The 12,481-nt window shown below is 44.3% G+C and overlaps 3 protein-coding genes across 3 annotated transcripts in view; 1 reads left to right on the top strand and 2 right to left on the bottom strand.

Annotated features, from left to right (window-relative positions):
- Positions 1-11,867, bottom strand: part of LOC6731190 (discoidin domain-containing receptor 2) — a 78,737-nt gene extending 66,870 nt beyond the window's left edge. The window contains exon 1 of the mRNA XM_016179647.3: positions 11,612-11,867. The gene's annotated coding sequence lies outside the window, so the exon portion shown is untranslated. The remainder of the gene's footprint in view (positions 1-11,611) is intronic.
- On the top strand, positions 478-1,446 carry LOC6731188. The gene is made up of 2 exons (XM_002078311.4): positions 478-638; positions 696-1,446. The coding sequence occupies exons 1-2, from the start codon at positions 545-547 to the stop codon at positions 1,361-1,363; spliced, it is 762 nt and encodes a 253-aa protein (XP_002078347.1). The 5' UTR covers positions 478-544; the 3' UTR covers positions 1,364-1,446.
- LOC6731187 (arylalkylamine N-acetyltransferase-like 2) lies at positions 8,192-9,139 on the bottom strand. The gene has a single exon (XM_002078310.4). The coding sequence runs from the start codon at positions 9,091-9,093 to the stop codon at positions 8,443-8,445; it is 651 nt and encodes a 216-aa protein (XP_002078346.1). The 5' UTR covers positions 9,094-9,139; the 3' UTR covers positions 8,192-8,442.
- Positions 11,868-12,481: the final 614 nt, after the last annotated feature.

Below are 12,481 nucleotides of genomic sequence, written 5' to 3'. Positions count from 1 at the left end.
TTTATTATACCTATAGCTCAGCCACTAGTAATCTATTTATATTTTTGGAAACGAGACCACCGGCTTTCTAAACTCTTCCCAAGTTCAATGATTCTAATGCTGGGGCTAATGTCCTCTAATTCAGTTCGCAAAGATCCGATCGGCAATCTGCCGGCCTTTGTACACAGATCATAAATATCTACGTCGACGACGACTATAAACTAAACACATTAGCGCCCAGCGGCACTGAAAGTACACACATCTGAAATGAACTGTAGAAGACTACTTAGTGCTAAATCGATCATGAAAGCGGCCGAGGGCGAAGGAAAAGCCGTGAATCCATTCAAAAGACTCACTTTACGAGTGTAATAAACGTGAGGCTGGAGTGCGTTGGGCCAAAGTTGATTTACGAGCTGATATGAATAAATTGCGAGTATGCCCAGTTACCTAGTTAGGCTGTGAAATTCGCACTGAACTTTCGGCAGAAGTAATTCTTTTGTATAAATAGCAATGGATATCCAGTGAATGAGCACAGTCACCTACAGCAGCTATCGATTGACATACCATGAGAACCCTGAGCGTCTTGATTCTCCTCGCAACTCTGGTTGCCTTTTGTGCAGCCCAGCAGGCCTCCAGTGGCAAGAACAGAAAGGAGAATGGTAAGTCAATATGAACAAAACCCAGAGGACACTCATCCAACACTCGTCTCTGGACAGCCTTCTCCAAGATCGTTCCTCGCCTGCTGTGGAACATCAAGCGCGGCGACCAGGAGAGCCACCGCAACTCCCAGCAGCCCATCATCATAGTGCAGCAACCCAGCTCGAATCAGGAATCCGATAGACACCACCACCACAACCCCAACTATCCCTACTACCCGTACTACCCACCACCACCACCCCAACACCGTCCTCCGCCACCGTTTCCCGGCATGGACTGGAACACTGTGGGAGGAGGACCCACCTACCTGATCATCAACCCCAACAACATGCAGGGCATCTACCTGCCCGCCAGCTCCAACAGCTCCAACTCCACCAGCTCGCGTCGCAGCGCCTTCGTGCCCACCATTTCCGATTTGCTGCAGGGACTCAACCTGGACGACCTGAGCGATGGAAGTCTCTTTGAAGATGATTCGGAGGTGGTCAACGCGGCCGAGGATGAAAATGCGGAGATTCCCCTGCCCGATGGACCGTTCAACGAGGCTGACGACCATCACGAGGAGGACTTGGTTAGCGAGGACGAGATCGCCGCCTTGGATCGCCAGAGCACCAGGGGATTGAGTCCCAAACACCTGGTCTCCATACTGATGCAGGACAAGAAGCGTCGCCGCATCCAGGAGGTTCTCGCTGGAATCTATCTGAGGAACTACAATCTGAACAGGAAGTAATCGAACGGACACGAGCAGATACAAATTGAAATTGTGCGAGGCTGAATAAATAGCGGGCACCTTGCCCAAAAACACCCCATAAAGTTGGCTCCTCTCGGCAGCTCCGTATTTTGTCTTCATTATGGGGAGCACTTTATCATAGGTCCCCGGAGAAATCTAAGCCAAGTTGCTGCCCCCCAGAGGAGCTACTCCGGACCTGGCTAGCTGTTTGCCTTAGTTGCTGCCATTCCGCATTGTTACGACTTTCCCAGTTGCCGTAGCACTAAAATAATCTGCAACTGCAGTTGAAATATTTATTTGCAATTCCCCAACCTGGCGTAAGCCAGGATCTGCCAAAAACCAGGAGGAGCTGCTGCCTCCAACGACAGGTGGCATCGGTGATGGTCGGGGTGTGGGATTGGGGTCTGGTATCCAGGAGTCTGGGGCAGAAGTTGGGCGTGATGAGCAGCTGCAGTTATTGTTTCACCCGGAAAACTTTCTCAATGGGCAAACTCCGGAGCTAGACAACTTGAAATTATTCGCTGCAAAGTTGGGTTTCAATTGGTGTGCCGAAAATGTGGCAGTTAGGCGACCCAGAGACCACATCTATCTTATGATCGCCTGGATTAGTAATAGGGCATAATTAATACTTGACTCAAAATATTTTGTCTGCAAGATTAAATTCTCAAATGGTAATAATGTTTTCGTTTAATTAGCAGGCCCAGCTGGCTTTTTAAGCTTTTTGCAAGTCTGCCCACCGAACCCTTAATTGTATTCATCTGCCATGGGCGACCCTTCTCCCAGTTCCAACTTGCCACTTTTAAGCAATAAACTCTGTTGACCTTAAACCTCTCCTACGGCTCTTTAAACTTAAATCACAAGCATTTCGCATTCGGGTTGCTTGTGCCGGGTAGCTATGCATAAACCTGAGCTCAGGAATTCCTTTGCCCCAGCCTCGCCAGTTGCCCGTTTCCATTGTTGCCTTGAAATAAGATAGAAGGCGATGGGGCCAGGGATTGGGGAAAAAAGATGCCAGGTGTTGTAGCTGCAGGAGCTGCTCCTCAGCTCCCCAACTCCAGTTATCCAGCTCCTGCTCCCCTCTACGGCACAAATTCCGCCGGAGTCTGGCAACATGGCTCCTACATTTTGTTGGCAGCATTTTTTCCGGCTACCTGTGTCTGGAAGTTGGCCGTTTGTTGCATGTCCTGCGGCAGGCGAACTTGTTTGAAATTTGACGTGTGTAGTTTGCTGACCAGGAGCAAAATGGGGTGTAGCAACCCGAGAGATGGGTTGGACGGACTCGGGACTGCAAGGCTGGGGCACTGCTGAAAATTTATATCCAAGCTGCCGTTGCATCCAGAGTAGCTCGAAAAATGTTCATTTCAATTTTTTGCCTCCTCTTTTCCAGGTACGAGCACGAGTACTTGCAGTATATTAGATTTGGAATGTACGAAAAAATTGTTACCCTCTAAATGGTATTTTGAGCGACATCCATACCAGACAGGACTGCAACAAAAAAAATTCCAACTGATATAAGATTTTATAAGCTCATAGTTAATTCATTTTGAATGCCGAACTGTTGAGTTCAGTAAGGGGTATCTGGTGTTCGAGACGCTGCACTGATGATTCGATGCTGCTACCTCAGCTTTTACTTTGGCTGCTTTTTACCAACAAATTGACGAATGTCCCGGCACTGGGATCGAGTCTGGGGACTGCTCTGGCAGAAGAGCTTTGTGGGTAGTGCGATTTGGAGGAGCCTGTGCAAACTTTAGTAAGATGAATGTTGGCACAGGCAAATGACAGGCAGCGAGTGAGTAGCTCCCGTCTTGATTTTTGAGTCCATAATGACAGGGGCCAGCTGGCCGAGAAGGAATGTACCTGCTGTACCTGCTCCTCTAATTGGTTACTGTGCTGAGGTGAAGGGCAGAAGCGAGATCCCAGTGACAGATCGAAATAAATCCTCTGCTGTCAGTGGCTGGGAAAAATACTATCAAAATCTTTGACTAACTAACAGATAAATAAAAACAACCCCCTCGCCAGTACTTTTCGCAATTAATGGTAATACTTTCGTACCATGGTAGAGCCGTAATAAAATTATATTAGGGACCGAGTTTTTTAGCCACCAGAAACTGCTCCCAAAACAGCATTCATAGCAGCGGGCTGTCATCCTGCAGGAAAGCCAGTCATTGCCATCCACTGGCCGAAAAAGAAACCCGAAAAGGCCATCAAAGGCAACGGGATAAGCGGAGGAGGTGCCTCGGTCTCGGTTTGCAATTTTACAAATGGATTTGTTGTAATTTCTTTTGCCACAGCACCTGATGCTCACATAGTGCAAACAGAGGAGTGCAAAAAAGCGGCCAGGAGTGTGGCAAAACACACTAAGCAAAAAACAAACTGGAAAATACAAGGCAAAACAACGCCGAAGAATCAGCCCTGAAAGCCAGCAGCTAGCAGCCAGCAGCAGCCACAAACGGTAGAGAACAACTTTTATACTTTACACATTTTCACATATGAAAATATTTTTTGCAAGTTTTTATCACTACCGTACACCCATCACAGCAAACCCTCTGACTTCCCTTCGTGGCACTCGTTGGGTGGGGGGCACAAAACATTTATGGGATTTGTGTTTGCCAGACATGTTTGCATTTTGTATATGCGATATGTTTGAAAATCCCGTTTCTGCCATTTCGTGCACAAAGCCAGGGAAAAAGGATATGGCCACGCCGGAGCGAGGAGCCGGGTCCTTTCCATTTTGTTTCCTCGTTTTCGGCGCGGTAATCGGGTGTCTGCGCTTGTGCCTCCATTTCTGCTCATGCGGGTGTGTCTGTCTGAGGTTAGAAAGTTTTCATATATTATGGTGGAGCGAACTCAGTGCTCCCGTAGGCGGGATGTTAATTTGCAGAATGATTAGCATTTCGAAGAGCCGCGAATTTTGCCCCAGCTAATTTGTGCCCCAGCACATTTGGAAAAGAACTTAAAATTAAACAAAAATTTTGAAAAATATTAAAATTAACATTCCTACTGTTTTCGAATATGTATTACGAATTTACGAATATGTATGTGACTGAAGTTACAAAAATGTATTTTAAAGAAGTAATTTATTTCGGAATTCAGTTATTTATTTATTTGTTTCTTCAGTAAGAATAAGAAAGTAGTGCAATGGGCGTTCCACGTAGTGACGAAACACGCGAATGGCTTGCGGTCAGCGACTAGCCACTAAACAGTCATATAAAACGCGACAACCACTCACTGGAATCTCTAATGCCATCTACTAAATATAACAAATGACTTGCATTCACGCCAACTTAATTTTTCATCCCAGTTTTCTATGCTTCATAATAATTTATCGTTTCTAAAAATTTGTTGCTTGCTTTCGTGTTCCTAATTCTGTGATTTCTGTGTGGCAATTTCACTAAGAACATTCCAATATGATTTTTGTGATCGATAAACTTGTGATTGAGTGTTAAGTGTAACAGCTTAAGATAGAGATACAAAAAATGTGTTAGGTCACACAAAATGACACAATATTCGGGGAAAAAAGAATACAAATAGATACTAAATGGCAATGTCACAAAAAAATGAGATGCAATAGATTTTTTGCTAATCCACGAAGATTTCAATATCTCTGCAATGAATTAACTTAAATATTTAACTTTAAAACAGGCCAGTGAAGAAAGCGATAGTGATTTTAGTTTCCTCGGCTATTTATATCGTTTATTCTCGTTTCTCCAGCGCTGTGCATCCATAGCCCCCTTCCACTAACATGCCCACAATATGGTACCTCTATTATTAACCAGCAGGTGGCGGTGCGGCCCTTTGAAGTCGACCGACGACGACAAAGAACGTGACCAAGGCCGACGCACAGGCAGAGAGGTACTCAGTACGTCAATAAATCAGAAGGCATTTGTCATGCACACGCCCGCTGCCCAAGATCGATACTCCCAATGGCACAAAGTTGCAGAACCAGCCGTTTTGGCCACTTTCTGCTGACCATACCTGTTGCGCAGGCGCCGATCGTAGCAGCGATAATCGTGGCCAGGACCTAGGACCCACATATGGGTGCAGATGAAGGGCTCAGGATAACGAAAACCGCTACAAATAGTGGTTAGACCATGAATCCGATTGGCGATAGGGTGAGCCAAGTTTTTCAAGTGGTCGCGTCTGAACCGCACTGCAGCAGACACATAAATCAGTTCGGTTTATTAATATTTTTTACTGCGGTTTCCCTTTCGTCTCTCTCTTGTGTTTTTTCTTTAATTTTTAAATCGGTTTTAAAACTTACAAGCAGTTCGACATGCTTCGTTCCTGATAGTTGTGTGTTTTTAGTCCAAAATTTATGTAGGTGCTTACATTTTGTGTACCCTGTTTTTAAGATATCATATCTTATATGAACTATTTATTTCTTCATCATATTATTCGAAAAATGCAACACAACATGGTTGTATTGAAATTTATAAATAAAACTTGAATATTCATGCAATTCAATTTACTTTTTGATGAAAATGTTAGACCCCCCATGCAGAGTGAATTTCTAAAAAAATATTCACAGGTTGGGTAAAAATTATGTGGAAGCAGACTGACCACTTCAGGAAAATCAGATAAACGAGCCGAATTGAAACTACTTAGTTTGAATTCGTTAAACTTGTTACACTTTGTGTAGGCAGTTAAATCTATTCGGAATCGAAATCGAAATCGGTATCTGCCGCTCACTGAAATATTTCAGAATATTTTAATTATGCATGGGCATAACCGTTTGCTGAGTATATTTTTCATTAATTAAGAAAGCATGAATTGGGATAGTCCCCTCGATTAAGAAAAATAATATATAAATGCTCCCCACGGAGTTGACTATGGAAATTGCTTAATCAATTAATTTTCTCTAGATAAAATCAAGAGACCCTGATTTAAAGAATGAGATAGGCAACAATTTGAAAATCTTTTGTTAGTTCAAAAATCTTGTAAAGTGTTTTAGGTCGATTCATACAATATCTTATTTGTTGTGTCATATAAGCGAGATTTTTCTGTTTTTTTTTTTTCAACATTAAAATAGACGATCGGCTGCACAAACGCTCACGCAGTGAGTGTAGCACTTGTTCTAAATTAATCTTCATTAGGGTCACTTAAACAATAACAAAACCGACGGAGGTCGGGTCATGCAGGGCGGCTGGGCAAGCGGGAAGCTGGGAGACTGGGCAGCCATATGTTGCAAGTTTTCCGTGCCGCAAAATAACCCGAACTCACGGAGAGTGCCGCAAACTTTGATTGAATTTTCATTAAATTTTTCGCTGCGGTTGGGAAGTTCGCGCCATAAATCAAAAATTCAACTAGAAAATGTCAACTTTTCACTTTTAATTAGTTTGGCTGAGTATGAAAAAATTTTTAGGTCACGCTTTGCTGGCATAAATCAAAAATTCACTTGCGCAAATATTTGGAGAAATTTCAGTGCACCTAAAACTGTGGCGGTTTGCAAATATGCCGGGCCAACATGGATGGCTTCACTGCCCTCCACTGCGGGATGTGGTTGTTAAAATGTTTTTCCATGCCAGCGGCTTTCTTTTTAGGTAATTTTGCTGCATTATGCTGGCGACTTTGTTAGCAACATTTTTTCAAGCATTTTTAATTAAAACTTGAGCCTGCGAGAATCTGGCTAAAGGGCTGCTATAGTCATCTAATCGATTGCTCCACATTATAACCTTCGGTGTTGATTAAGCAATTTGAGAATGTGCGCTTTTATCTCCAATCGAGTTTTTCTATTTGGGGGTCAGGGGTCAGCAACAACTGTTACCAGTCTGGCGAAACATGGCAAACAGACTGTTCAGGCCAAGCGGTAGTAAAAATCCCTCTGACTTTCCTCAGATTTGCCCCTCCTACTCGATTCTTGTCGAACTTATCCTGCAGACATGTAAATTACGTTGGTTTTTGGTCTGTTTGCTGAATTTTCAACCAGACAGGACTTTGTCTGGCCACCCAAAGGACCCATTCCAATCGAGTCCCAGTCCCTCGACTCCATTTACATTCCAAAATATTCTGTTGCACTTCCAGCCTCACCAGCATACTCAAAAATGAATTTTTATGTTTTCGACAAATTTTATGTACCGAATGCTAATCCTTCAAGTTACTCACTACCTCCAGCTATGCCGACAAGCCTTCATCGAGTGAACTCGGCAGCATAAAAAAAAGTATCTGGGAGAATTGTCACAGCTTCTATGTTCTTCCGACCAGAGGAGAATCAGAAAAGCTTCTCGGTTAGCGTGAAAAGAAAGCTTTCTGCTCAAGGTAGCCAAGTGTGAGATCCATAATTCTGCTCAGCCTTCGCGGCCAATCGAAACCAAAACAACGCACATGTTACACAATCATATGTTTTATATATAATCACAGATAAGACGAAGATGGGGAGTAATCCCTCGCCCATGTGTATCTCATATATATATATGTATATATGTATGTATGGTTTGCGCCTGCATCGCATGTGGCTAGCGTTTCGCCAGTGGATTGGATTACAAACACAATAAAACAACAATTAGTTTTAGTGCGAAAGCGGAAAAATGAGAGCGGGCAACCGCAGTGCCGACAACAGTGCTACGTCCCTTTAATGGACGACGAAGATGAAATACGATGAAGTGGGTCCGCAGCAAGGCCGAGCTAATGGGAGGGCAAAGTTCGTGGGATGTGCCACTCGACGGGGAAGAAGTGGCTGTCCTCGTTTACGACTTTAACTGCTCATGTTGGGCAAAAGCAAATCGCAGGATTTCTTATCCCACACACTTAAAATCGCACAGACAAATCGGACTGATTTTCCAAAGTGATTTATGTGGAAGAGTTACGTTCCGATGGGACAGTGCTGGGAAATACCCGGTTAATTGCATGCGTACTTATTTATTTTGCAACACCCTAGAAGTCAACAACAAACACTTATGATAATAGCTGAAAACAATACGAAGTTGATTACAAGGCCTACAAATAAACCGAGCTTTCTTATCTATCCAAATCGGTTCAGTTTCTTACAACTCCCCCTCCCTATATTGACTATCAACAAATGCCTGTTGCCATGAGTTTATAACTTAGCCGTGCTTCCATATTCTTTGGTAACTTTCCTACTCTTACAGCCGTATGGCCACGACACTGGCGGAGGTGTGTGGCTCGGATGCCCGCAGGACGATCTCCCCGTGCTCATCCTTGTAGTCCGCGTAATCCTTCGTGAGTATGCACTCCATGTTCAGGGCGGTCATAAGGCGTTTGGAGTTCAGGTTGCTGCAGGTAGATGTGACGACGGGGAATCCCCGCTGGCGACCCAGCTCAATGGTGGCCTCCACCAGGCGGGTGCCCACTCTCTGCCGCCGAATGGACGTGTCCACACCGAGCATGTAGAGGTACAGCGCCCGATCCACTCCGTAGTGCTTGAATATGTTGGCTTGCAGCTCGATCCCGGCCAGAAACTTGTGTATCTTGTCCAGCAGGCACGTGATCTCCTTCTGCTCCGCCTCCTGGTACTCCCTCTCCAGATCCTCGGGCACCAGTTCACCGGCCAGAACCACGCCCACAATGCGCTGCCCGTCGACGGCCACCAGGGAGAGATCCTGGGGTATGAGCGCACGATGGAGCTCAGTCTCCGCAGGAGACACTTCGCTCTGCTTGGGATCCTCCTGGGGGATCAGCATCAGCGGCTCCTGCTTGAAGAAATGCACTGCGAGAAAGGCCTCGACCTCCTCGTAATCCCCAATTGTCATGGCGCGTATGGTGATCGCTGACATCTTCGCATTTGCCTCGCTCGCGGACTGATACTGAGAGAAATTTAGCGCAATTTACTTGTTATATACATGCCAGGCCATCAAACATGCAGTGAGCTTGCGCCATCGTCTCCGTTCTGAGCTTTTCACGAATATGGGGCCCTCCTCCCAACGCACCGCCCACCTCGCACCACCCAACCACCCACTGACCCGACGCACAGTTCTTATCAAAGCTTTTTTCAAAATGATGTTCGCTAAACAAGCGGCCCCGAGGTTGAATGACACCAGTTTTGTTGTTCTGAGCGTGTGAATAATGATCTCAAACCATTTAGAGGTCCGATTGACGCCACCTGATTACGACGAGTCATTATATGGTTTATATGAGATCCCATATGTCTCGAAATACGGATCTTATCATTGGAAGATTATATGTAGCTATTTTACTTGCCGGTAGATACTGATCTCAAGTGTGGATTGCGCAGCTTTAGACTCAATTTGATACATTTTCATATTGAGTGTATAACGGGTAATTCAAGACAGGTATTTTTTGGCATGTAGTCCACTTGTGGACGGCATTTAAATATAATTTCGATTTAAGCCAAGATAAGTACATCGAACTCAACTATAAGATAGTCGGTCTTAAACGCTAGCAGTACCTTGCACATATAAAAAATGATAGATATAATAGGCATTTGTTCAGGTTTTCAGGATCATGAAGTTCACACGGACTGGAAGCGACTAATCACATGGATATATGGGTTAAAATTGCGTCTGAAACTTGGACAAAAGTTGTTAACTTGAGGTCTGTGGACGGCGATTCCGCTCTCAAATGGTGAATAATTCGCCAAACGATGAGTGGGTCGGTGAATAAAATTGAACAGGTTTAAGGCAGGGCTTTGCTTTTGCATTTTGCGTGTTTCGATGCGACACAAGTCCGGTGGTTGAGTTCCCACCTTCTGTTCGACGAATCATTTGGCTAAATTATGAATCGCTGTTCAAACTCAAAATGCAGGTCATTAGTGCAATTTACATCAACCCCTTTTTAGTTTGCCCTCGCGGACTGTCACACGCACTTACTGCAGCACATTAACCCTTTGTTGCCCATCGCCGTTTTGCATTTTCCGCCCTCTAGTTGTCTTTTTCAATTATTTGCGGGGCTTGGTAGTCGTTGAGCCCGTTTGAAGTTTAAAATCATTTTTTTTGTATTTATTCACTCTACGTGCAGCGCTGTTTTTTGATATCGCTCGCGGTCTTTATGGGAATTTAATTAGATTTAAAAGCCATAAACAAAACGCTATCTCGCTCTGGTCGCTTTTTAAGGTTGCTTTTACTTGGCATTTTGAGTCGGCAATTGTTTTAAATTATTGGCATTTAATTTGTTGCGTCATTTTCAAGGTTTCCACATCCGATGACTTCAGTGGGGAAAACGAAAACGAATTAAAGTTTATTGAAATCGATTTTCACAGCGCAGAGCAAGAGCATTTGTAGCCATTTTGCGCGTTTCAAGTTTAATTTTCTATTTTTATTTTCGTGTTGATGACAACACCCAGAGGGGCTGGCCGGGATGGCATGGGATTTCCCGGACTACGTGACCCGCTTAACAAATTTGTGCGTGTTTGGGTTCGCCCAGTCCACGACCCCCAGGATCCGACTGCCGATAGCGTTTGCGCCACCCCCGCTTTATAGTTATTGCACTTTTATCTGCCTGACCATTTCAAAAGTCACTTTTGGCCTCCACTGTCCACTCTCCCATTTAATTAAAAGCGAATGCACTGGCAGGGGTCAAAGTTCGTTCCCACGATCACCTCTCCGCCTATCTGAGCCGGTATCTTAATGCCTGCGGGTTTTTCAGGCGCTAAAACGGTTTGCTACCTTTTGTTGTCCGAACTGTGCGCTTTGTATCTGTCACTTAATCAGACATTTCATTATCATAACTTCAAGGCCCCATAAACCTCAACTATTGAGCTGTGAATAGCTCGAATCAATCCATTAGTTCGTTTTAACAATTTAGCAATAATTATGACCTTTTGGCATGTAAGAAGCTAAGTCGAATTTGCACTTACTTATGATTTAGATTATGAGCTCCATTTGAAATTGTGTTGTTAAGAGCAGCATGAGCAATTAGTGGCATGAGTTATGCAAGTTAAAGTAGAGCAAAATAATTTAATTTTAAGTTGGAGCACTCAAATTTGATTGGCCGCCAACTTTTCCCCCTCAAATTTTGGCCGGTCTTTAATGGCATCATAAAGCTGTTAGCAAATATTAGGTGCATATTTCGGTGAGCTTAGTTTTAATTAGTTTCAATTACTTCTTAAACTTTTTATTGGATTCGTCCCGACCACGCGAATTACCGTTAATCGCCCCATTAAGATGAGCTAAAAGCCGAAAAACGAAATCATAACTTTTATTTTCACATAATTAAATCGACATTAGACGTCGTTTAACTTTAGTTGACTGCATTCAAGCCAAACGAGGTTAATTTTCGGGGTGGCTAGCGGCTCACCCGGGTGGCGAAACTGGGTGGAAAAGCATACGTGCTCACCTGGACATTCGGAGGCCTTTGGAGTCCTGCGGATGATCCAATGCTCGCTTGGTGAAGTTGCACATGTTTAAGTTACCGTTAACACTAATTACCACCAAGGTCGACACACGCGATAACCGATAACGATAGTTTATAATCGATAGCCGATTGCCGACAATCGATTAACGATGGCCGATAACGATAGGTACAACACCGCCAGTTGTCCGACGCGTTGCTCCAGCAAAAGTTTCGCAACGACTACTGGCCCGTCAACTGGAGCTGCCTCAACGAGCGCCACAATGTCATCCACACGCACACAGACGAACCAGCACCGAGGACACCACACACACGCACACGAAAGAGGAAACATTTGCGATTTCCTTGCGCGACGTTTCCTGCCGTCACAAAGAGTACGAGCAAGAGTAGGCAAAAAGAGCGCCACTCTCTTTCGACGTTAGCGCAAACTCGCTCGCATGTGGATCCCATTTGTTTGGTGAGCAATGATAGAGTAGGTGGAGTGTGGGGGAGGTGAGTTGTTGCTGGCACAGGTGAGTCCATAATTCTGGCTTGTAAATACAAATAAAGGTAAATACTTTCAGATGCAAAATTAAATCTAAAACTGAACACTTTTGTTGAGATAGTTTAAAAAAAAAAAATACCTCTTTTCACAACTTTCCTGGAAAAACTCTCTCGCTAGCGCATTAAATATTTAAAATTATTGATTACATTTCTGGACCTGCTTTCACCGCCCAGCCCGCCCACACAAACAAAACAAACTCAACGTTACTTTGTATTAACTTGAACTGTAGCAGAGAGCTCTGCGATTTAAGAGCGAGCTGCGCTCTCTTCGGCTCTCGTTGTATCGGCGTATAAGACGGAGAGCGGCTGCCT

Source organism: Drosophila simulans, chromosome 2L (assembly GCF_016746395.2).
Source record: "Drosophila simulans strain w501 chromosome 2L, Prin_Dsim_3.1, whole genome shotgun sequence".
Lineage (NCBI taxonomy): Eukaryota > Metazoa > Arthropoda > Insecta > Diptera > Drosophilidae > Drosophila > Drosophila simulans.
Note: the sequence above shows the minus strand (reverse complement) of the source record. Positions and strands in the feature narration are given on the sequence as shown.